General features: G+C 39.1%; 1 protein-coding gene across 1 annotated transcript in view; it reads left to right on the top strand.

The window, feature by feature from the left end:
• Window positions 1-25272, top strand: part of NEBL (nebulette) — a gene marked incomplete at its 5' end in the record, with an annotated part of 104593 nt that extends 79321 nt beyond the window's left edge. The window contains 4 exons of the mRNA XM_082647565.1: window positions 720-812; window positions 2047-2196; window positions 22745-22851; window positions 24336-25272. Of these exons, the coding sequence (XP_082503691.1) occupies window positions 720-812; window positions 2047-2196; window positions 22745-22851; window positions 24336-24512 (527 nt within the window). The 3' untranslated portion in view covers window positions 24513-25272. The remainder of the gene's footprint in view (window positions 1-719; window positions 813-2046; window positions 2197-22744; window positions 22852-24335) is intronic.
• Window positions 25273-26298: the final 1026 nt, after the last annotated feature.

Raw genomic sequence — 26298 nt, 5'->3', positions numbered from 1 at the left:
TTTTAATATTATCTCTGAACTGGGAGAATCGAGAGCTGTCTGAAAGTCTCACAAATCAGAGAGGAAGGAACCTCTCGTCCTGCTGTTCCTTCTTGTCAGCCTGGGAAAATCTTAGGAACATAGTGTTGAATGGTGACAGAGCAAGGCTTATACTAAAATCTAAGGCAGGGCTAGAAAGGAAATTTTTAGTAATTTCTGTGCTGAAGTTTGGGAATAGGTGACTAGAATTTCTAATACCTGAAATTTTTACTAATTTTTGAATTTGTTCAACATTTGTTTCTGTTGTAGGGGGAGAAGTTTTTGATTTTTATTTTGTTTTCTTAGACAAAAACCTTTTAGTTGCTTCTTATGAATTACTCACATGTCCTTAATCAGGAGTTTTAACCCAACGTTTTACCTGTTTCAGTGTGTGGAGAGCACGAGTGGTGAGGGTTCAGGGATGCAGGGAGTTGTCTGGCGTGCACGTGTGTTGGGTGATGATTCGCAGGCTCCCCATGGAACGTCAATGAACTAGGCAACTTAAATTTGATCACAAAGTTTTCTTAGCAAATCCAGTGAGTGTGAATATCCCTTTGTTCTCTGAAGTAGGCTGTACAGTGGGTTTGCCTATTACATGCTTGCTTTTTGCATACGCCCCTTTTCAGACTTTTGCTTGACTCTCTTGGGTGCTGACTTTTTTTATTCATTCTTGATTTGTTGATTTCTTCCTTTGGTAAAAGACCTCAAAGTTTGGCGCACAGATCCTGGCTCCATCTTCGACATTGATCCCCTGGAAGACAATATTCAGTCTAGAAGTCTACATATGCTCTCTGGTACTGCTTACATTTTGAGTTCCTCCCCATTTACGTGGTTTTGTCCTCAAAGTGAAGCTACTGTGAGCTGTGGAGGTTCATTGTGCCGTTTGTGTAGTGTAAATTTTTAAGTTTGGGATTTGAAAAACTGACAGAGTTGCTGTGCTATTTAATCATTTATGAAAACAAAACTTGCCAAAGGGCTTTTTAATATATCCTAGATTAGTTTGTTCTAGATTTATTTGAAAGGTGTCTAGAGCTTACTTACATCTACTTTTTATTAGTGAATATGATTTTAGAGGTTTTCTGGGCTTTCAAATGCAGCCATTTGGACTGCACTAAACTGCTAAGACATAAAGGAGATTTGTTTCATGAAAAACACAACATTTTAAAGGTATAGTTCTTTAATGTAAAGACTTCTTCAATTTAAATAATTCTATGTAAAACAGTGGGGAGATTTTCTATATAGTACCATAAATGTCTTAAAATAGATTTTCAAGTATCCTTAACATTTATCTCTGGGTTTTTAGAAAATGCAAAATCTGTCGTTTACCTAGGAAGTTTATTTGACTTTTAACTTAGACTGCATGTTTACAATTAAAAGCAAAACCCAAATGGTTCGGATGTTTGGGTATAGTGATAGCATGGGTTGACTTTTCAGACTTTCAGACCACATTTAGCAAACCGAAGATTTGACAGTTATGCAAGTATTTTAAAAATATAAATAGATATATCGTTTAGGGCTTGCTCTGCCCCCTGATTTCTAACTCCACGTTTGATTGCCGACATTAACAAAATTGAAAGCCCAAGGCAAAGTAGCGATTCTAATATTTGTATAGTTAATTTGATCCACATAATCAACCAACTTGTATTTAATTTTCTAAAAATAAAGGCAACAGATGCTGTATCCTTGGTGATATTTGAAAAGAATTATTTATAACCAAACCTTTTGTTTGATAGAAGTTTACTAGTTTGCCAGTGTTTTCTTAGTTCTTGTCAATTTCCCATCCCTCATCTCTCCTTTAAAATTGAGACAAAAAATGAGTATGAATGATCATTAAGTCATTTATATAGTTGATGCAATGTGTGCTGAAGTTTGGGAATAGGTGACTAGAATTTCTAATACCTGAGCTTTTGGATTGTAATTTAATAAGGGATTCTTTTTCTTCCTTGTTAAATTTTTAAGTAATTTTTTTGTTTCCTTTGTTCTTCAAGTCACTTCATCACAAGTATGAATATTTTCCCTCCAATATAGAAAAGGCGAATCATTATAGGAGACAACGGTCTCGATCTCATTCGAGCAGTACTTTTGGTACAGGTCTGGGAGATGACAAATCAGAAATATCCGAGATTTACCCTAGCTTTTCGTGCTGCAGTGAGGTAACAAGACCGTCTGATGAAGGAGGTATCAGACGTTAACCACTCTCAGAAATTTTTTTTAATGTGCCACAAGCGTGTCTTTAACAAATGTGTCACTTTTGCGCAAACGTTTGGCCTGGGTATATCTGAACATTTGAAATTATGTTTAGAAAGTTAAGTCTTTTTTTTTTTTTTAACTACTAATTTGCATCTTTGCCTGCTTGTTTTTCCTGTCTTACTTCACTGTTTTTGCTACAAATGGATCTTTAATGACAACAGCGTCTTGGGATCTGCTGCATGAGTTTGTTTCACAGGAGTTGTATGTGATGAATATACACAGCCAGAGTGGAAACTTGAGTTCTACGAAGTTCGTATCTGATTTCCATTAAGGAAAATCAATCTTACGGTTATATTTGAGTGGCTAAGAGGTTGCTATGAATTTGTGTGTTTAAATATTGATATATAGCTGCAGACAGAGTTAGATCTTGCCAAAAAGAAATGGGGTATGTACTTGGGATATGAGATTTTTTTCAATGGAAAATACTGTTGATTGTTAATAATCTTCTCTGTATTTTATATAACCATACTTTTCCTCTACCTTCTCCTGTTTTCTGCATCCAAGCTGGTGGGCTAGGTCTAGAAATTGGTAGTTGAAATTGTTTTGGATGTTAACTACTCCTTCTGATAAAGCTGTTGTTAAAGGTTGAGACTGAGGTGTAGCTACGGCTTAGTGACATGGGGACGAAGAGAGTAGCAAGCACAGAAGAACAAAAGGAAAACGGAATTTCCTTTTCAGCCAAAGTCCATAGGGCTGAAATCCCTGAGGCAGGAGATTTTGAAGTTGAGCAGTTTAACATCTTGGGGGAAAATGTAATGGGACTGAGGACCTGATGAAACTATGAAATCTCTTGTAGTTGAGTAACTGTTTTTTGCATTCATAGGAAAGCACCTATGAGAATAAAATCAGTTATAGTCAATACGTCTTAAATTATACATTCAGACTGGCCCTACCTTGGTAGAAAAGTTTTTCTTTTCTTAAATTTCAGATTTGTTGAGGTATAATTGACATATAAAATTGTAAGATATTTAAAGTGTACATCGTGGTGGTTTGATATATGTGTACGTTGTGAAAAGATGTCCCCCCACCTAGTTAGTTAACACATCCATTACCTCACGGATTTATCTTTTTTCTTCTTTTCTTTTCTTTTTTTTTTGGCAAGAACACGTAAGTTCTACTCTGTCAGCAAATTTCATCTATACAATACAGTGTTATCAGCTATAGTCACTGTGTTATTCTTTAGATCCTTGGACCTTATTCACTGTATAGCCGAAAATTTGTACCCTTTTACCAATCTCTCCCTACCTCCCGCGCCCCCCAACCTCTGGCAACTACTACAGACATGTGTCTGCTTATCTAACAAAGGATTCAGTAACTTTTTTTTTTTTGGACTTAGGGTTGTTGATTTCTCCCTTCAGTGGCTCTAGAGGTACAGAATAATGTTGATGCCTGATGAGATAAATAAAACCCAAAGCAAATACGAGAACAAATTTCGATCAACCTTATTTAACTTTACTCAGCTCAGCGTACTGGAGCTGATGTCTCTCGCAAAGGCGACGCACCTTAGTGTTTGCTTCGTCAGGGACCCTTTTACTTCACGTCTGTACACACAAACGAGGCATTCATTCATTTATTCACCAAATGTTTGAGTGCTCTTTGTACACCAGCCAAGAGCTCGGGTCTGGCAATACATACAGCATTGAGCAGCAGAGATATGCATCTGCTCTAAGGCGCTTGGAGTCTGGGGCGGGGGACCCTGACATTGAGCAGATACTTACCCAAGTAATATATAATTATGGACTGAGTAAGTGCTCTGAGGGGAGGCCATGGGGGCCACAAAGCGGGGGGGACTCCATCTGGCTTCAATGTCAAGGAAGCCTTCCCCAGGGAAGGAAGATTTGAGCTGAGATGTGAATGCTAAATGGAAGTTAACTAGGCCAAGGGGGCTTTGGGAAAATAATGTTTCTCCTTGAGAGAACAGAGCACAGAAGTGGTGCATCAAAGAGACATTCAAATGGAGGCATCGAGCAGGCAGTCAGAGTCCACAGGAGGAGGCTGCACTGCAGATAAATGCAGAAGTCATCACCTGTGTCCGTGATCGGGTCTTGGATGAATCTACGCAGAGAAGGAGAATTTGAGACCCCTCTGGCAGGTTCCCCGGCTCCTTCCACGCCAGGTTCGCGCGTCTCCAATTCCACTGGCTCCTCTAAGGCTGCATTCTAAAAACCTACTGCTGTTGGTTTATCTTCCCTTTCTCCTCTCAAGCCACCACTCCTTTTCTTCCTAAGTATTTCTAGCAAGAGGACCCTACGTTATGCCAAACTGCATAAGAAAAGTCTCCATTAAAAGAAAGTACACATAAATATTCTTGCACTTATACAAGAATTTGGGGAAGAGTAACGCATGGTTAAGAGGGAATGATTACATTTTTTGAAGTGGGGGAATTTCAGACTCCATGAAGGTGGTAGGGGGAGATTTTTTGACAGGAAGGAGTGTCTCAGTAGTTTAAGTAATGCCTTGTAAGAAAAGCTGACTCCTCGGAGGCATTTATAACCTGTCATTTCTCAGTTACCTGTTACAAGGCCTGTGTTCGGTGACATTTCCAATTTTGGAAACTAGATATTGAGGCATGAAGCAAAAGTAAAGATGCACCAGTAAGTTTTATAACCTTAACACGAGTGGTGGCATACCCACAGGGTATCTGAGTTAATTCAAAAAGATTTTAGAATATCTGGGAATATGCTCCGAATTCTGTTTATCTTAAGTGAAGCCCATCACATTCTACAGATCGGTACTTTATGTCTGTCTGCATTCAAACGATCAGTGACGCATCTAACCTAGTAAGTCCAAAACCACCTTCCCACCTTCCCCGCAACATCTGCTGCTTTTCCAGCCTTCCCAGCTTGCTAAGTAGCACCTGCGGCTTTCCAGATACGGACTTCAGACTCTTAGGAATCATCCTCCACACTTGTCTTTTACTCCCATCCACATCCAGACCATTAGCAAATCTTGTCAGCTCTCCCGGGAAAAATATATCCAGAATCTGACCCGTTGTGCCCACCTCTGCCCTCGCCGCTTGTTTTCAGCTACTGCCCTCTCTCCCTCGGGTCATCACAGAAGCTTCCAGACTAGTTTTCTGCTTCTGCTCTTTCCACCCTGAGCCACCAACCCTCTGCCCTGGTCTGTTCTCCACGTGGCAACCAGAGCATCTCTTTGAAACACAAGTTAGATCATGTCATTCTTTTGCTACCATTTCATTCGGGGTATATCCCAAATCCTTACCGTTGCCTTCCAGGGCCTGCACCTGATATGAGCCCTGACTGCCGCTCTGAACCATTTGCTTCCATTTTCGGTAGACTCATCCACTCCCGCCATCCCGGTCTCCCTGCTTTACTCACATCTTCCAAGAAAGCACCCACCCTGGGCCTTCACATCTGCTGTTCCCCCTGCTTGGAACACTCACCCTCCTGCCACACCCAAGGCATGTGCTTGCCTGGATCCGTTTTGCTTCATGTTTCTGCTCAGATGTCACTTTATCAGAGAGACCCTCTCTAACTACCAGAGATAAGACAGCACCCCTTCCCATTCTGTCTGTCCCTTTACTCTTTCTTCATAGCACTTGACACCTGAAATATGTATTTATTCGTTTATCTGCTTGTCTGCCTCTGCCTCACTGGGATAGACGCCCCACAATGGCTGGGATATTGACTATTTTGTATACTACTCTATCTCCAGCTCTTAGAATAAGCACTCAGCAAATATCTGGTGAATGAATGAAATGGTCAAAGTAATATTTTTTTCCACTCATGCCACTTCACTTTTTAAACAAATTGAAATATAATTGACATACAACATTGTATTATTGTAGTAATACATTGTAATAATTGTAGGTGTACAAAAATTAATATCTTAAAAATTAGAACTGAATATACAAATACATGTGAGTTTTTTTAAAAATTAAAATTCTATTGTGGAAGCCTTTCAAGAAAATTCTTCCATTTTTGTTTTGATGATGTTTTGATATGTTTCAGTGACATTAAAGCATAGCTGAACAAAAAACCCCTAAAGTGGAAACATTCCCAGGGTATTTTCTTTTCTGGTCGGGAGGCAAAGAAGTAGTATCCATGATGTCTTGGTTGCTTTGAAATTTGGGGTCCCCTTTGACATGTGTATTACACTGGGCCCTGGTAATGAGATGCTGAGTGACTCCATAGAAGGAGGAAACTTTTATGGTGATGACAGCTGTTTGATGAAAACCTTTACTGTCCTTAGTTAATCATATGCATTTATTTAAATACTATTCTAGAAATTGGAAAGAATTTTAGAACAATACTTGTTAGTGGTAAGATGAAGAAAAACAGGTAATGTTCGTATTGAGAGATGCCATCTTTTTTTCTTACAATTATTTTAAATCTCATTAATAGCTTTTTAATATGATTTTTAAAAATTTATTTACTTTACTTATTTATTTTTGGCTGCATTGGGTCTTCGTTGCTGTGCGCAGGCTTTCTCTAGTTGCGGCGAGCAGGGGCTACTCTTTGTTGCAGTGCGCGGGCTTCTCATTGCGGTGGCTTCTCTTGTTGCGGAGCACGGGCTCTAGATGCGTGGGTTCAGTAGTTGTGGCTCGCAGACTCTAGAGCACAGGCTCAGCAGTTGTGGTACACGGGCTTCATTGCTTCGCGGCATGTGGGATCTTCCTGGACCAGGGCTTGAACCCATGTCGCCTTCATTGGCAGGCGGATTCTTAACCACTGTGCCACCAGGGAAGCCCTTTTTTCCAGATTTTATTGATTTCTTTAAATTTAGATTGGAATTTTATATGATAAAATGTGTTATGTCCTAGAAAGGTGTCCTTTAATGTTGGGCCGTCTTCCCGCCTTTGAGGTGACGTGTGTGGCAGCGCGGTCCCGTGGTGGACAGAACACTGTGTGGGGGCAAGAGACCATCCTGCTCTCCCACTGCTTGGTCTGGGTTCTCAGGCGGTCACCTAACCTTATCAAGCTCGGATTCCACATCTGTGACAAGAAGGATGTAGAACAAGTAGCTTTTCTCTTCTAAGATACTTTACATTTCCTAAGCTAAGTGCCATGAATTAAATAAACTCCTTTTTCTTTCTCTTCTTTCTATGTATGAGAATGTGTTTATGTCCTGAAGGTGACCTGTTTTACTTTTTGAATTAAATGGCTGGGCAGTTATGAGAGTCATAGTTTCAGGGTCCTTTTTTCTGAGTTACAGGAAATTTAGCTTGTTAGGACGAAGGGTTAAACAATCAGCTCATTTCCTTGAGGCAGGAGTACAGAGTTTTCATCATTCACATTTGGTTTTCATGAGCATTAACATAAAAGCCTTCTCCTTTACATTTTTATCATTGTTTTAGTTATGCATTTCTCATGATGTTTTCCCATCTTGCTTTGATTGCTGAATATTTTCATTGTCTTATGTGATTATTTTGGACTTTCTTTAGTTTTGGGTCTACTATCTGAGGTATTACATTACCGAAGGGTTTGCATTTTCCCTATCTACTGTGTTACTTCGATTCAATAAAGGAGGGTTTTATTTCAATTTCATCTAATTTTGTTTCGATTCTTGCATAGTATTATTTGAAATTACCTTTATTGACTTTTGGTATTAGATTAGGTTAACTTATTTTCACTTGACACACAGTTCCTTGAGTGGAAACAATCCTGATGGTTTCTGCTTATTTCACTGTGAGGTTTTCTTTGATCTCTGTGTTTGTCTTTAGGGCACTTACCAGCAACATGTATTTGCCTTCTGGTACTGCTTTGTATTCCTTTGGTTTTCCTTAATTCACAGTGTTTTGTATCGCTGGTATTCTCATGTGTTTGCCATCTCACCCAATATTTACCCTTCTCAGTTTGAACTTGGGTTCAGTTTTTTGCTTCAGGTATTTTATGTGTTTCTGTTTTCCTCTGGAGCGTAAAGTGGATGGGGGTGTGATGGGGAGGAAAACCAGATGCACTTTTCAAAGCAGACATTGTCAGTGTTCCAACCTTGTGAACTTTTCCATTCTGCTGTGAAAGAATCTTATTGGTATGACCTAGTCCTGCCTTAACTGGTGGAAAACAAGTTTCTGAGTTCTAGGACAGCCCCAGCTGTGCTGTGCTTATAGCACCCCATCCCATGTAATATGTCCTCAAAAGAGGTTAGGTTGCAAGAGGTGCTTCAGTACATCCTGGAACTCTCAGTTGTTGTCCATAGGCGTGACAAGAGGGCAGTGCACCAATTAGGTAGCCAGTAGCCCTGGTAAACACCCATAACTCCATCTGTTTATTCACCAAACATTTATCCAGTATTTCCCATATGTGTGAGATGCTGGAAACAACAGCAACAAAAAATATACTTATTGTTTTCAGAGAACTTGCATTCTAGTGGGTGAACCAGATACATACATCCATTGTGCTCAGGAAGGCATTATGATAGAGTAATATAAAGAGTTAGAATTAGCCAGGCAGAGAAATGGGAAAGAAGTGTTTTAGGAAGAGAGGTAGCATATGAGAGAGAACACAGCACATTGGAAACCTGGTGTGTTTTGGCATATCTTGAGCCCCTGCACCACCAGGGAAGCCCGGGAAGTAAGTATTGAAAGAGGTGTTGGAAAGTACGTGAGGTACACGTTTGGTGAAAGAGAAAGAAAGTTGCCTCTTCAAGAATGGAAAGAAAATAGAAAATACCTAACAGTAAAAATAAGGAAAGAGCATGTTAACCCCCCAGCCCTTAGCAACTGCCATTCTATTCTTTGCTCTATGAGTTTGACTGTTTTAGTTACCTCATCTAAGTAGAATCATGCAGTATTTGCCCTTCTGTGTGCGTAGTATAATGTCCTGTAGGTTCATCCATGTTGTCGCAAATGGCATGATTTCCTTCTTTTTTAAGGCTGGATAATAGTCCATTGTGTGTGTATACCACAGTTTCTTTTTCCATTCACCTGCCAGTAGTCATTTGGGTTGCATGCACGTCTGGCTGCAGTGAACAAGGGACTACAGATGTCTCTTAGAGATCAGTGAAATGCAGATCTCTTCAAGATCAAATGAGATATCACCTCATCTGTTAGGATGGCTATTACCAAAACAAAACCAAAACCAAAAAAAGATAAGAGTTGGTGATGAAGTGGAGAAATTGGAACTCTCACACACTGTTGGTGGGGATGTAGAATGGTGCAGCCACTATGGAAAACAGTATGGAGGTTCTCCAAAATGTTCCAGATCTGGTCCAGCAATCCTACTTCTGAGTAGGATTCATAACTCTTTTTTACTACCTGACATTTCATTATGTATTAATTAGTTTGTGTAGTGTCTATGTTTCCCCCAGAATATCAACTCTGTTAGAACAGACTCTTTCCGCATGCTTGCTTCTCTATTCTATATCTAGCACCTAGAACAGTACTTGTATTAGACACTCAGTAAATATTGTTAAATATATAAATATATTCAAATTAAATCTGATCTGAAATATAAAGAAACAGCTTTGTTGCATGTGTTAACTCACTAAAACTTGGCATTAGTCTTTATTAGTGTCTAATTAAAGTTACTTTGACCTGAGAGTAACAGTGCAATAATAATCCTTATTATAACTTTTTAAAAAGCAGTCATGAAGGATTATCACCAGCATGTAACATTGTGACCTGTGTTTATTACAAAACCTGAGTCAGCTAATTACCTTTCAGAACCAAGAAATCAGTAAATTATTCCTACGTTAACACTTCCGTTCTCGTATAAATACTTCTCTCTCAGTGTTTTGTTTGTTTATTGAGGACGTCTGTCCTCAGTAGGGACTCAATAGCGTAGAAGTGCCCATCAGAATTCTGAAATTTATACCTTTCATGGCTTCCGTCTCAGTGTACTCTAGTTTATTGTTCAATCATGAGCTCCATGGAGATAGAGAATAGAATGTACCATGTGGCTTTCCTTCCAGAGCCTGGCACAGGACCGTGGGTGCTCAGCGAAGAGCAAAAGCAAGCCATCGCTTTCCTAGGCTCAGCGAAGACCGCTAGGATCTGCCTTAAGCTCCTAAGGGCAGTAGCTGTCATTAAAAGCTGAATTTGCAATGAAACTGGGAACAGAAATGTTAAACGCAGGCACAATAATAAACTACTAATATATTTTGAAAGGGATGGATTGTGTCCAACCAGCACTGTTTCCAAATCTCTTTTAATATGACAAGTGTCCATAAAGTCATAATCCTTTGCCCAGTATTCACATTAATTTTTCTGTTGATTCTCTTTTGCCATTGAAAATCTATGTCTTATGATTTATAGACGCCATTCTGTCCCAAGTTCATGTTATTGGCTTTTGGTGATTTTCAATTTTAAAATTAGATAACCAGAACAACCTACAAGAAAATACACTCCAAATTTTAAACTCTTTGCCATCATTTGAAATAAACTATCCAGTAATTCTATATTCGCCACTAATTCCATTTTCTGATTACTGATTGACAACCCCCAATCCCTTGAAAAAAATCCAACTCCTTCCCAGCCTGACTTCTGTAAATAAAATACATTCAGTACGAGAATCCCAGTTGTATTATTTCCCTTCTATATTTGACTGTTATTTCCGATCGAAATTTGAGAATTTTGCTAGCATCTGTCAAAAAAGTGATGGTTTAGTATCTTCATTTAAGTTTAGGAAGATTTAAGGAGTTGATGATTGAAATACAAAATTTCTGTGATTAAAACTAATCTATAGGAAAACAAATGATTCCTTTATAATATGAAATCCAATTAGTAGAATATGACAATTATATTTAGCCATCTAGGCAGTACATCTAGCCTAGAAAAGAAGCACACAATGTAAATTGTTAGAAACTTTTAGTTAGTTCTGTTACTCCCCCAAGAAAAAGGTTCAGGACTGACTGAACTTGAAGTCCTTAGAGAAGCTCATATTCCTAGTATCAATAGACTTGGAATGAAAGAAACGTCATAAGTTTCCTTTTCTGAGTGTGAAGTTGGGGAAAGGATCAAATACTAATGAATAGCACTTGTTCCAAGATGCACATGTGTCTTTCATTGATTTGCCAAAATTAAATCAAAGGGTTCCATATGTGTCTGAAGGAGAACCATCTGACACTTAAAGTAGCAAACAATAAAACTTTAAAAATATATTTCCTGTGAAGCTGAGCTGATTGGGAAAAAGAGAAGGGAAGGATATAAATGTGGCTATAGCATATGTGTCAAATGAGTAAACTTTGGAAGAGCTTTATAAATCGTAAGTGGCATACATGTAAAGGAGCGAATAGGTATTCTTGGATTTTTATTTCTTATTTTGTTTATTATTTATTATTAGGTACTGTTAAACATTGGCAGTGGAAATGGTAGTTTTTGTTTTTTATGGATCAAAATTGATGTCCAGGTTGGATACTAGACTGAGTGTACGTATATTTACATTTCTGTCTTACACATCAAACAGTCAAGTCTTAATGTTATCTTTGTAGTCACGAATTTCCCTGTTCTCCCCCAACTTCCTATTTCATCTAGGTGCCCACATCCTCCCGCCCCAAGCCCCAGGCTAGTAGGTCATGAGGGTTGGATCCTGACTTTACAGGAACTACTTAAGATGTCCACGGGCTGATACAGCTGGGCGATGTATCGAGTTTCTGCCTTTCTTTGCTCATTAGCTCCTGTTGCCTGGCCTCGTTGTCACGTGCTGTTTCTCTTGTGACCAGACTTCCTATTCCTTATTGTCTGATCTCCCTCCCCCCAAATCTTCCTGATCTGTCCATGCTGCGTTTCTCATACATTCTGGTTCTTGATCTTTATCTTATGCCATCTACCTGGCCCACGTGTACCGAACTTATTGTTTACTAGTCTCGCTGTCAAGCTCTTTCCTAGACCCTGTTTCAAGGTCCTTACCCTTGTGTGCCTTTGATCACAATGACCCGTTGCTCACCTCCCTACCTGCCTGTGACTCTTCATACCTGCCTATTTCACCAGTCCCTGCCACTCACCTTGAACTTAGAGCTTGGGCTCTGGGAAAGCCAGACAATCCTTTAACACTCATTTCCCCACATGTCCCTGTCTTCAAATCATGTCAGGAACACATTGAGTCAGTTTCATAAATGTTCATTGGCTGAAGAAAATATACCTGCTCATTCACAAACGTAATCAATACTGAGACATGTCTAGATGTGATATTTAGTGTGGGTTATTGCTAGGGGAGTCTCATGTAAAACTATTCAAGAACTCCTCGTGGATTGATGGTATTCCTTAAGGGTCAGTATCTGAATTGATTAGTGCGAGAATAAACTAAATGCATAGTCCAGTTTTAAGTCTTTGAGAATATATTATGTATATCGATCCAGCAAGTATTTACAGAATTACCTCTTCAATAGTGTCATGAGATTTTCTTTCACTGTACTTGAATGATGATGAATCTTGCTGTATAAGACTGATTTACACAATACCAGCAGTCGTGGTCACTGAGGAAAATTGGGATTTGCTATGAGCTGACTTTTCAGTCATGGCATAATTTGTGTGTAAAAGCTAGTCTCGGTGGTATGGCTTACCTAAATGGAAACAGCGTCCCCATCTACCTGCTATCCTATTGCTTTCATCTTATCAAAGAACTGCCCCAAATTATATAGTCCTTGTCAGGAAACCACATACATATCTATATCTACACTGTACATTACTTTATTTTCTTTTTTGAGTTGTTTTTTTTGTTTTGTTTTGTTTTTGCGGTACGCGGGCCTCTCACTTTTGCGGCCTCTCCCGTTGCAGAGCACAGGCTCCGGACGCGCAGGCTCAGCGGCCACGGCTCACGGGCCCAGCCGCTCCGCGGCATGTGGGATCTTCCCGGACCGGGGCACGAACCCGCGTCCCCCGCATCGGCAGGGGGACTCTCAACCACTGCGCCACCAGGGAAGCCCTTCTGACTTGTTTTGAGGGATCGTGTACATATGCCTGTAGACACAGATACATGCCATATGGATTTTGTGCCATGAGAATATTAAAGACTCTCTAATCTGGGGCAGAAATTATTTCCTTTTCCATCAGTGACAGACCTGCTCGTATTTACGGTTGGGTTACGGTTACAAGTTGGGGAGTTTATTCTGGCTTTGATAGCTAAAAATTAGAAATAAATCTGAGAAAAAAACTACGCAAGTTGAAATTCAAATCTAAATGTAGGAGTAAATTGGCTAGATTATTCTGAAGCAAAATAGCCGGCATTCTTCAATCCAAAGTGCTCTATTTCTATTCAAACCACATTACGTCTTAGCTCGGTTCTGTCAGAGAACATCCACAGACTTAACGTTTTCTAGAGAAAAAACAGCTTTGAAATCAAAACGTACTGCTTTTCTGGGCTTTCGAGAGTAATTAAGTGTAACTGGCAGATAATTTAAAATATAACTAACTTTGTGTCTTTTTCAACATTTAGGAATTGCAGAGTCCCAAAACAATATTTTAGAAGTTCTTGCTTGAGACAACTAAGCCAAATATATAAATGAAATGGTGAGATGTAATGTATGTATGCATGGTTCTAAAAAGTACATAACCTATATATGTTTCCTTTTGCAGTTAACAGGTAATTAGGAATCTTTAAATAGCCAACTTATATTTGATTGAAGCAACATTATAAGTCTATCATTTAAGTTTAGGGAAGAAAATAGTTAAATAGTCTCCTGGACTTCATTGTATTTTCAGCTAGATTCTTGGAATGTCTGTGGGAGTAGAGCTTGTCACTATGCTGACAATGACTCAAGAGAGTGACATTTTTCAGGCAGTTTCTACAGAATGACCTTGAAAATTGTTCGGTGGCGTCATGATGGGGGTCTTTGCTGCTCAGTGGGAAAGTGGTTGATTCCTACTAGGAGACGTGATTTGAACATAGACCTGAAATCATTCATACAGGATGAGGTGACTGAATGACGAGCGCCCTAGGTAACGTAGGATAGTATTGGCAATGGGAAGAAGCAGCAAAGGTTAAACATGTGTGCACACACACACTCCAGAGAATTATCAGATGCCAGAATGACCCTTAGAAGAAACCTAAAAGCCATTGCTTCAGAAGTGATGCTACTGTCTGTGATTTGAGCTTGCTTTTCCAAAAGTGAATGAATTGTTCTCACTATGATTCCTTCCAGGGATGTCCTGACACACCTCATCAACCACAGACACAGAAACTTTTTGGGGGGTTTGTACCCCAGAGTTTACCACAGAAAAGTCAGTGACAACTAGAGTTGCCCCTGTGAGCATAAGAAGCCTGCTTTGCATATCTCTCCATTAAACCTCTTTCTTTCTTCTTTCCCTCCCTCTAACTCCTTTCTGCCCCACTGGCAGGAGTGCATGGTTGATGCTGACTCTTCCGACTTCAGGTCGGGTCCTCCCCGCTCCTAGAAGCTCCTCTCCAGACCATAGCGCTCTTCCACATTTCTGAATTCACAATGCTTATTTGTAAATTAACCTCATGCTATCTTGTCATTTCTTCCATGATCATTTTGGTGTGGTACAGCCCAGAGTTTGGTTTCTGGAGTCAGACTGTTGGCATTTAAATACTAGCTCCTCATAGCTCTGATATTTTTGACCAAGTTATGAATCTTGCTAACCTTCAGACTCTCTGTCTGTGAAATGGGCATTTACCATCTGTCAAAGGGTGACGATTCCACCAGCTCACACATGTGACACTCTAGGCACAGGGCCCCCGCATGGCATAAGGAGAGGGACCGACCGTGCCAATTTGCCCAAGACTAAGGAGGTTCCTGGGAAGCAGAACCTTCAGTGTGAAACCCGAGAAAGTTCCAAGCAAACTGAGTTAGTCCTCCTAGTTGTAAGCATTTCATTTATATTATTCAAATTTTATCATATTCATATTTTGTATTCCTTGGGAATCCTATGTTACATCTTTCCCTCATTAAGGTTCACAGAAGCGCATACCTAGGTGCTTAAACATCTTCACGTGTACTGCGTTTTCTTAAAGGAGGTTTGCGGTACTTTATAGTAATAAAATTCATAAAAGACTGGAAAATTAAAACAAAGATGACGTGGGAGTCTAGAAGGAGAAATTGTTAGGAATATAGCATTGGCTTGAGAGATAATTTTTGATTTTGCAAAGATATTTTTAAAAATGTATCCCAAATGCCTAGAACCCTGCAAATAATAAAAGAGGTTAACGATTACCTCCAGGAAAACATCACACACAAAAGAAAATATAATCACAGATTGCTACTGTTAAATCAAGCGATCAAGCAATCCCTAAGTGCGGTGTAGCTGCAGGGCTGTCTCACCACACTTCATAAGCCCAGCTGGTAAGAAAACAAAGAAACCTTTATACCCACGACACAGCAGGCAGCATGGGCTTCATGTGGCCACAGTTCCCCTTGCCCCTCCACCCCCTGAGTTCCAAGGAAGACCGTGGCCGGTGGGTCATGGGAGCAAGTGCAGGTAGATGCTGAGCACACAGTGGATCTTTGTCACAGCTGAGAAGTGCTAAGCTCAGGAAACTCGCAATCGTGTAAGGGGACCACTAGCAAACCTGCCCAACAGGGAGACATTGTCTGTATCAACCTGGTTAGGAAGCAAGTCTTCTCTGGGGAGGAAAGGGAGGCTTTATTATTGCAAAGATGGTTCTTGGCTGCCCAGTCTCCCTTTCCTCTCAGATGGTGACCTGGAAGTGGGGACTTTATTAGTCCCCCCCGCCATTGCTGGTGCCACGTAGCTCTTGCCTCACCAGGAGTGTCAAATGGTAGCCCCCCCCCCCCACCCTGCCCAGTTATCCTGTGGTGAGCTTCCTCGTGGCTCAGCTTTCTTCCCACAATCCCCGGTTGCTTCTTGAGCCCTGGGTTAAACATTTTCCTCCACAAGTAGAAAAAAGTCATGGTGTGTGTGTGTGCTTTAGCTTCTTCAGCTGCTATAACAGAACACCATAGACTGGGTGGATTAGAAACAACACATATTTATTTCTCACAGTCCTGGAGGCTGGAAGGCAGAGATGAGGGTGCTAGCATGGCCAGGTCTGCGGAGGGCCCTCTTCTTGGCTGCAGACTGCTATCTTCTCCTTGTGTCCTCACGTGATAGAAGGAAAGCTAGCTAACTCTCTGGCCTCTTCTCATAAGGACACTTATCCCATTCATGAGGGCTCCACCCTCATGACCTAATCACCCAAAGGCCCCACCTCCAAAGACCATCACATTGTAGGGGGGGCGGTTAGGATTTCAACATATGAATTTGTGAGGATACAGACATTTAGTCCATTGCAGGGAGAGAGAGGGAATTTGGGAGTAGCATAAATAGGATCACATGTGCCTCTAAATTTGTGTCAGGTGGAGAAGAAGGACACCAGCAGTAGCTTAGTTGTTCTTCATCGTGGCTGCCCATTTGAATCACTTGGAAGATTTAAAAAATAAAACACCAGTGTCCACTCCCTCCCAGTCCCACCTCAGAGACTCTGATTTAATCTGGGGGACCTGGACATAGCATGGTTTTAAAACATCCCAGGTGAATTTAATATGCAGCCAGGGTTGAAACTCACTGCAAGTACCTGAATCCTCCTCTCTCCTCCTTTCCTTCCCACAGTTCATGGCCCACACTGGAGCTGAAAATGTAAAATATGATATAGTAATGATTGCTTTTATTTTTACATATGGCTTCCAAAGTTTGAGCAATGTTTCATATCACAGTGATGACTATGCCTGTCTCTAAAACTTGGTGGTTTTAACTCAGTGGTAGATGGTTGGTTTCACTTTTATGTTAAAGTCTGTTTATTCATAGTTTCTTATGTAGCAAGGCTGTTTCTCAGGCAGTTGTCTATTCACAGCTTATCATTAAAAACCAACAACTAAAACCTAGAGGCAGTCTGGCTTGTTTCTGTTTACTGCAGGGACGGAAAAGCATTTTCTATAGTGCTAGGAATTCTCTCAGATTAAAAAATAGCATCCTGTTGCTGGATTAGGCATAATTGTTGTGGATTTAGTCCCCACTGTAGCTTGTGGAGAGAATCAGAGGCCACGAGGACTTGCGGCCCTGGCATGGAACTCTTGATGGCATGTGCAAAAGCCATTTGAGCAAGAAGGTTCACATCAGGGGCCTATGTTATTACCAGTTAGCTCAACCACCTGGTTCATGGCCTTCATGAGATCTAGTTAGGATCTAGCTCATTATTTAATATTTACTTCAAAACTAACAGCATCTTCATACTTTCTTTTTTACGTTTATGTCTTCGTTCAGTAGCAATTTTCCTGTGATTGTCTAAATAGAGATTTTTCTGTCCTAGGGAAAAAAAAAAAACCTCATTAAGTTCTTTGACATGCATTAGCTGATAAAACCATCTATTTCTAAATATTTTAGAATTTCTAAATATCTAAAATATTTCTAAATATCTAAAATATTTCTGATTTCATTGCATCTTGTATTCTTCATTGGAAAATTCCCGAGGGCTGATTTTCTCCTTATTCTAGATTTTTAAAAAAGTAAGCCTATGAGAAAAACCCCAAAATTATTTTCTCTGTTCATTCTGTGTCTATAGTTAGCTAATTGCTATCGACTTAATGCTTGTGTCCCCCCGCCCAAATTCATATGTTGAAATCCTAACCCCCAATACGATAGTACTAGGAGGTGTAGCATTTGGCAGGCGATTAGGTCATGAGGGTGGAGTCCTCGTGAATGGGGTTTAGTGCCATTATGAAAGAGACCCCACAGAGCTCCCTCACCTTCTGCCGTGTAAGGACGCAGCAGAAAGATGGCCTTCTGTGAATCAGGAAGCAGATTCTCACCAGACACCAAACCTGCTGAACCTTTACTCTTGGACTGCCCAGTCTCCAGAACCGCGAGAAATAAATGTCAGTTGTTTCAGCCCCGCAGTCTGTGGTATTTTTTTATACGCACCCCAGATGACCTAAGACATCAGTAAAGCACCATTTTTATTTTTATGTTCTGCATTTGGAGTTTGGCCATATACTATTACCCTATGGTCATTGTGAGGCTGTCAAAACTTCCACTCCTTCTGTAATGACCTGAGACTTTTATTGTGGTGTCACTGCGCAGAGATGATTGTTCTGATGCCTTCCTGCTTAATCTCCCAGCCTCTGTATTTGTATTCTATAAAGTGGGAATGACACTTGTATTAGAGAGTTATTCTGTTAATTAAGGGGCGATACATAAAGCACAGGCATACGGAGGACACTTCCATAATTCTCTTTCTCTTCTCCCATCTGCTCTGGGTACCTTCCCCAGAGTGGACATTTTTGGGGTGCTTTTTCTGCTTTTAATTTGGGTGAATTTCTGTGGTTCATTTACTCCAATCTTTGTATGTTTACATGTATTTCCTTATTTTTCCAGTTTCAGATTTCTGAAGGCTCCTAAAAATTTTCCTTCCTCCATTTTTACCTTCTGTTTTATGATCTTCCTGTCTACTTACTTCTTTCTTTGTCTTGACTTTACCTCCTTCAATCATAAGAATAAGCCTTAATTAGAAAATATTAGCGTTGGCTGTTTATGTAAGAATTTTTTGTGCACTAGAAGAGAGATTTCAGTTTTATAAACACTATAGGACATTTCAAATAGAGCCTGAAACCCTCAGAGCTTTAGTCATCTTCCAGACCTCTGGTCCATAAATCTTACCAATGTGAAATGAAAGTTGTCACACTTTTGTGTTTTGTTGTTGCCTTAGTATAATGAAAGCCACTGTTTTGTGGCTTTTATGCTATTGAAATAGAAACTGCTCAACCTCAAGACTCTTGGGCTGGAAGACCATCATACCTTTACCACCATCTGTACTAATGCCCATGGGTTAAGACTCCGTGCTTCCACAGCAAGGGATGCGGGTTCCATTCCCTGGTCAGGTCAGGGGGAACTAAGATACCGTATGCCGCTCTGTGCGGCCAAAAGAAAAAAAAAATGCTCATGCTGTCTGACCACTAGTTTAATAAGGAGGGCACTGTGTGTTTTTCTCTTTCATAAGAAGTACTTGTTTGTTGCAAAATTAGCCTAACATCTTGCTTTTGCAAAAACCCATTGAATTCCATATTTTTGTGGACAATGTCTCATACTCACGTGGAATAGCTATCTTTTAGCCAAATCCATAATAAACCCAATTTCCAAAGCCATTACCTGAAATTTCCTTTTGCTTGTTTCACCTATGTTTCATAAAAAACATTCATGTAGCACAACAGTAAAAAAGCAATGTCTGTGCCTCTTTTTAAATAGGGATTTGCTTTTAGTAAGTTGATTCCTCTGAGCTCTCAGTTATATTTTTCATAGTCCTAATAGGAGCTTCCTAAAATATCTTCTATTGTACCAGGTATAAGGTAGATAACAAGTTTGATAACCCCAAAGAGACTTGCGTTAAATAATGTAAACAGAGAGGGAGATGGAAATAATCAATCAAGGCATGAGGAGAGACTGTAAGGACAAGGTTTCTCATTCTAAACTCTCCTGCTCTCTCCAGCCCACACGTGTTTAGGATAAATACCTTCTTCTCCTTCTGTATTTGACAGTAGCTACAGATTCCTTTTGAAGGTCGGATTTGAACAATTGAGTAGGCATGAATTTTCATTTTTAAAAGCCAAAGTTAGAGAACACTTTTCTTCTTTTTGAAAAAATTTTTATTGGAGTATGGTTGATTTACAATGTTGTGTTAGTTTCAGGTACACAACAAAGTGAATCAGTTATACATATACATATATCCATTCTTTTTTAGATTCTTTTCCCATATAGGTTATTACAGAATATTGACTAGAGTTCCCTCTGCTATACAGTAGGTCCTTATTAGTTATCTATTTATATATAGTAGTGTGTATATGTCAATCCCAATCTCCCAATTTATCGCCCCCCCCATTTCCCCTTTGGTACCTTAAGTTTGTTTTCTACATCTGTGATCCTATTTCTGTTTTGTAAATAAGTTCATTTATACCATTTTTTTAGATTCCACATATAAGTGATATCATATGATATTTGTCTTTCTCTGTCTGACTTACTTGACTTCCACCCATGTTGTTGCAAATGGCATTATTTCTTTTTTTATGGCTGAGTAGTAGTATTCCATTGTATATATGTACCACATCTTCTTTATCCATTCATTGGTTGATGAGCATTTAGGTTGCTTCCATGTCTTGGCTATTGTAAATAGTGCTGCAATGAACATTGGGGTGCATGTGTCTTTTTGAATTATGGTTCTGTATCTAGAGAACACTGTTAAACGACATTCTTGAGTTGTCAGTACTGATGGGTGCTAAACTGGGATTATCATGCACAACCTGTGTAAACATAAACGCATTACAGCTGATGAGATAACATATTTAAGAGTTTTTTCATCATTATCCTTTCCTGATCATTTTTTCCCCAAAATATTTTAAGATGGTTGTGCGTGATTCTATACATCAAAATTTAAAGGTCATAGTTAAGTAGTGTAACAAAGGATTAAGTGTTTAATTCTTTATTTTCATTACTTGTCAAGGGTTACTTATTTAATCTTAAGTATTTACAGATAGATCAAAATAATAATGAAGCAATGTCTTCTTTAAATGGATTAAAAACCAGTTCAAGACTGCTGGCCTGGGGATGCAGTTGGAGTCATTGACTAATAATGTATTTAAGGAAATGCCCTAAGTATCCTGAGCCATTTCCTTCATTGGGCAAAGGACAGATGTCCAAGGCCATCACTGCTCTAGGAGGGCAGTTAGTTTTGTCACTCCTCTTATACCTGCATGCTTTGAGCATAGTGGGCAGTGATTATTGTTAACATCCATGCCAGCTTACTAAGTGACAGGAAAGGTAGTAAGCTCTGTGCATGCATGAAGTCTCTTAAATGCTTGCTGATAGTCAAGGGAGTAAATAAATGAATGGTCATTGTTTCCAGCTTCCAACACAAGAAAAAGCTCTTTTACTCAGCTAGTTAAGTAGGTCTAGATATTTATGGGAATTCCAGTATTTTTTCTTCATGAGGGAATTATGACAACATCCTTGACATCTATTGATGTTAATATTCAAATTGAGTTGATAATGTTAAAAAGTGCTGTTTTCTGACATATTTGATGTTTAATCACTTTATAATATACTACAATCGGAGTAAAGATCTTTCTCGAAAAAGACATTAAATAAACACAGTTGTAACAACATTGTAATATGAATTAATTCAAGAACTACTTAAAAAATCCCCATTTAACCTAATATCATTATTATCTGGAGAACAGATTAATGATTTGTAATTTTCTGATGATTAAATTCTTTCAAGTTTGATGTTCTCATATATCATTAGAATGAGTGTGCCACTTATAAAATATTAATTATTCATGATACCCAAGAATTATATCTGCTTTATTCTTTTATTATAACTGTCCTGAATAAATCAACCCATGATAATTACTTTATATACTCAACCTGATTGAACAAAGATGGCAACCTATTGTGGGTTTTCATAGCACGTATATCATAAAAGTTTTACTAGTGCATCATATAATTATTCAGACCACAACGAAGGGCATGCCTACTAAAATACCTTCATTTATAGCCCATGATTCTGGTTGCAAATACTTAAACACACACTACTGATTTCGTAGGGTTTTATGTAGCTTCTGTATTGGTTTATCTAGAATTCAGTTTTCTTCAAAACAGGAACTATGTCTTTTGAATGTCATTAATTAGTGGTGAGAACAGCACAAACTAAGTGAATACTATCTTTTTTTATGTATTATAGAAGGATAATGTTTACGAAATTCTTTAAGTGGTTTCGTTCCTCAGGCTTTCCTAACACTATCCAGCTAACTTATAGCCAAAAATAAAATGGATAATTTGTAATATTCTAAGTAAAATGTTCTTTTAAGGCTTAACAAACATTTGTTGCTAAACCTATGCTATGTTTACCGTCTTTGTAAAGGTAATATTCTCAAAAGTAATATTTTACCTTTGTAAAGGTAATATTCTCAAAAGTATGTCTCAAAATATTGAAAGCACCCATTATTAAATATCCTGTGAAAACACTTATACCCTGTCATTGACAATCCAATTAAATTCCTTTAAATTTCTTTTTTTTTAATTGAAGTATAGTTGATTTACAATGCTGTGTTAGTTTCAGGTGTACAGCACAGTGATTCAGTTATGCATATATATGTAAATCTGTTCTTTTTCAGATTAGTTTCCCTTATAGGTTATTATAAAATATTGAGAATAATTCCCTGTGCTATACAATAGGTCCTTGTTGTAAATTCCTTTAAATTTCTTATTTTTATTTTGGAAAATACCTACAAGGATCCCATGCCAAATGAAAACAGGATCTTGTTAAGGGATTGCGGGAAATTTCTGTTTTGTATTTGTGTTGTTTTAACATAGCATCTGCAATAGTGTAATACAAATATTTCTAACATATTTAACTGCATGTTAAACTGATTACCTGTATATGTCCTTAATTACTGACATTTATACTGCTCTAGAGATCACTTACAATATCACTCTTCAAATTTCACATGACACTGAAAATGGCATTTGGTTTCAGAAATGTCTAGCAGAGCATGGGGTCACCTGAGGGCTTGGGAGGGGTACTTCGAGACTCGGTTTAAGGATTCTTTGTGTGTGTGTCTGTTTAATGCCCAGCACCTGTTCTTCCTGGAGCCTACCAGCAAAGCCATTCTCAAGGGTATGGGTACATGCATCAGACCAGCTTGTCATCCATGAGGTCAATGCAGCATTCACCAAATCTAGTAAGTGCCCATTTGAAGCGTTCCTCCTTCCCTGGTCTTCATATTTTATCTCCAGAATGTAAATGCACGTAGAATACAGTTGAATTGAATAGGGTACATTTTTTATATAAAGGGTAAATGATGATGTGTTGCATTTTTACAGGCTTCCCTAAGGAAGTGGAAGACATATAGGGGTAGACCGTTGAGAAGGGGAGGCACGATGAGAAAACATGCAAACAGTAAAACATACAAAGACTCTACCAGTACCATAACCTCATTGTTATCTCATGATTGGAAGTTGTCAACTACGGTCTTCATTCAGTAAAAAAAGCACAAATATCTGGTCACGTTAACTAGTGAATCAGAATGGCCACTGAGAGCTAAATGACACAGCCAGCATATGTCTTTGAGTCCTCCTCTGGAAATCTTGGAGTGCTGATTCATTCACTGAATGTAAGGCTTGGAAGCAGTGTTCCGGGTCATTTAGTCAAATGTGGCATCTTAGGCTGAAATTGCTTCTCCAGGCTTCCGACACAGTCCCTTGGCCTTCGCCTGTGCACTTAGAAAGAGGTGGCCCTTCTAAGCTTGTAAAATACCTTTTTTAAAATGTATTTTTGTTGAAGTGTAGTTGACTTACAATATTATATTAGTTTCAGGTGTACAACATAGTGATTTGGTGTTTTTATGGATTATGCACCATTAAAGTTATTATAATATTATTGACTGTTTTTCTGGGCTATACGTCACACGTCTGTGACCTACTTATTTTTTATAACTGGTAGTAAGGTATCTTTATTCACTCTAAAGTTCTTTGCATCTCAGCCAGTTTCCTCAGTCTATGATTGATTTTGAGATTGTCTGATATCATTAGCTAAACTCTTGACCTCAAATGAAAACAAATATAGTAAAACTCATTTAAAGAATTTCCTCATTATAACAAGGACTTAATTATATGTACTTAAATATTCAGGACATTTATATGCTAGATTTCTATCACTGTGATACAAAAACCTATTGAGTATATTATGGATTTTTTCTTTTATTTGTTTTAAATATTTTTAAGAGGAAACAAAAATTTTTAGTCAAGTTCATTACCTCTGCCAGGAGACCGACGGTAGTGATTTGGCAGTGACTTGGACCTGTCTGCCACTATGGTGGGTTTTGTTCTCTGAAGAATGTGGAGAATCTACATAATCTAAGGTGTCTGGGTTTATCTGAAGCTGGGGGAGTGGCTTTACTGCTTCAGAGCTTACTTTTTGACGGGCTAGCTATTGTATTTAGCGGCTTGCTCTGGCCCCCAGTATTACGTCTTTTGCCAGACTAGTAACCTTGAGATGAACACAGTCAGGACAGACAGTACGCTCTGGTTTGCAGGACTCCAGAAATAGATGTGCTTGGGAAGATTCCTGATAGTTACTTTATGCGTGGGTTGGTTTGTTGCGACCCGCATTTGCGGCTGTGACTATCTTGCTGTCCATCGTGTGACCCCGTCTTTCCCTCCTCAGAGGACCTACCGAGCCATGTACGATTACAGTGCCCAGGATGAAGATGAAGTCTCCTTCAGGGATGGCGACTACATCGTCAACGTGCAGCCCATCGACGACGGCTGGATGTACGGCACGGTGCAGAGAACTGGGAAAACCGGGATGCTTCCGGCGAATTACATTGAGTTTGTTAATTAATCATTTTTCCTTGCCCTTTGAGCTTTGTTCTAATGTACACTAAACGTAATCTTTTTAAAAGGTAGAAGATACTTTTAAGACAACTTGGCAGTTATTTTACAGTAATCTATCCTTCCTTTGACAATTAGACACGCAGGTACCAGGAAGAAGGAATGACTTCTGGGCTGAAAACAGCAGCATTTTCGGTAATTCATATAAACAAAATAATTAGGTCTGGAGACCTGGTGCTGCTAATTGTGTTAATGTTTTCCTTTGATTGGCTATCGTGAACCCTTCTGGGGAAATGTATTTTTGTAGACTTTAATAGAGACGTTGATTGTCCCTTAAATGTCACAAGTATATGAAATTTCTTAGCTGTCCCTTTGGAATCACCAGAAGCCAGTCCTCGTAATTCAGCAACACAGCCGATAATTTAAAAACCATTTAGCTTTTGAGTCACGACGCAATTTCCAATTCAAGTGAAAATTGCCTAAATATATTAAATGTAAGCAGTGGCAGAATGACAGTTTGGTTAAAATTATATTGACTGGTGGCCTTAGGGATCTAGAAACTTCTACTGAACAAAGAAATTTCCTTGTTCCCTGGGCCAACTTGGGTCTGTTTATTTCTCATTTGTACCGAGGTGTATCCTACTCTCCATTTACATTCTATGGACCTAAGTATATGCTTGGCTGCCTAGAATGTCAGGACCAAATTACTTCACAGCTACTCTACAAAGGGCAAATTTTAAGGTCATCTATATTATTTCCCTGATACTAATAGCCTTTACCCTGTTGCATGTCATGTAGGTTCAAGCTTCTGTAACATAGGCAGCTGCACTGCCTGTTCCTGTTATTAAAACAAAAAGTGTGGCCGATATCTAAAAGCCCTTTCCTCTAGTTGCCAGCTCATCAGAAAAACATAACTTGAAAAGTTGCTTGAGATTCTCTTGCCGCATTGCACTCTAGTTTTGAAGGATTTACACCTTAGGAAATAGATGTATACTTTAGCAAATAAGCGATTTAGGTGTTTATTGAACAGCTTTCATTAACTTAATGCCGCTATTGATTTAAAAGCAAAGAAAACTTCATAAAAGCCAGTTACAAAGTCGGAATACGAAGTGTGCTGGGGGAAGCCAGCGAACAAAAGATTACCAGCTCCGCACACAGAGACAGGTGATCTGGTTTCTTATTTGGGAAAATGGTATTCAGATTCTGGAATGGGAATCTAGCCACTAAAACCGCTTAATGAAAAGACTTCCTTTCCACTTTCTGGTTTTTATTTTGTAAATCACATCCAGGGGTGAGATTGGGATGTCACCAGAGATTTGAGGTACAGGCCCAACAGGTTGTTCATTTAAAAAGAGATCGTTGTCACATTTTCATTTCCAAATGAGTGACATTGCAGGCTCTGGCTGGATTCACAGCCGTGACCGTCATGTCGTGAAGTTTAACCTGGAGTCCACAGTCAAGATCACTGGAGAGACTAAGGTCCATCAGCAACTCTGTGTTTTTCTGACCATGCCCTTAGTGAGACTTGCAACAGGGTAGCAGTCATGTAGGGCCTGACTCTATAGCTGTAATGAAACTGAAAAAGTAAAGTTACAAAAATGTAATCAAATATATGGGCCTTGGGGCTTTCTGCGTTAATAATGTATTCAAAGAAATTAACAAAATATGCTGTAAAACATCTTTTACTGAAATGTTTATTGGTCCAAAGGCAAATGTTAATTCATTTACACCTTTGAAAAGGAAGCACATCGTTTTGAAAATCTGTAGTCTTATTTTCATCGGACTAAAAGAGTAAT

This window comes from Grampus griseus (assembly GCF_964374135.1).
Source record: "Grampus griseus genome assembly, chromosome: 2".
In the NCBI taxonomy this organism is placed as follows: Eukaryota; Metazoa; Chordata; class Mammalia; order Artiodactyla; family Delphinidae; genus Grampus; species Grampus griseus.
This window is presented reverse-complemented; position numbering and strand designations above follow the sequence as displayed.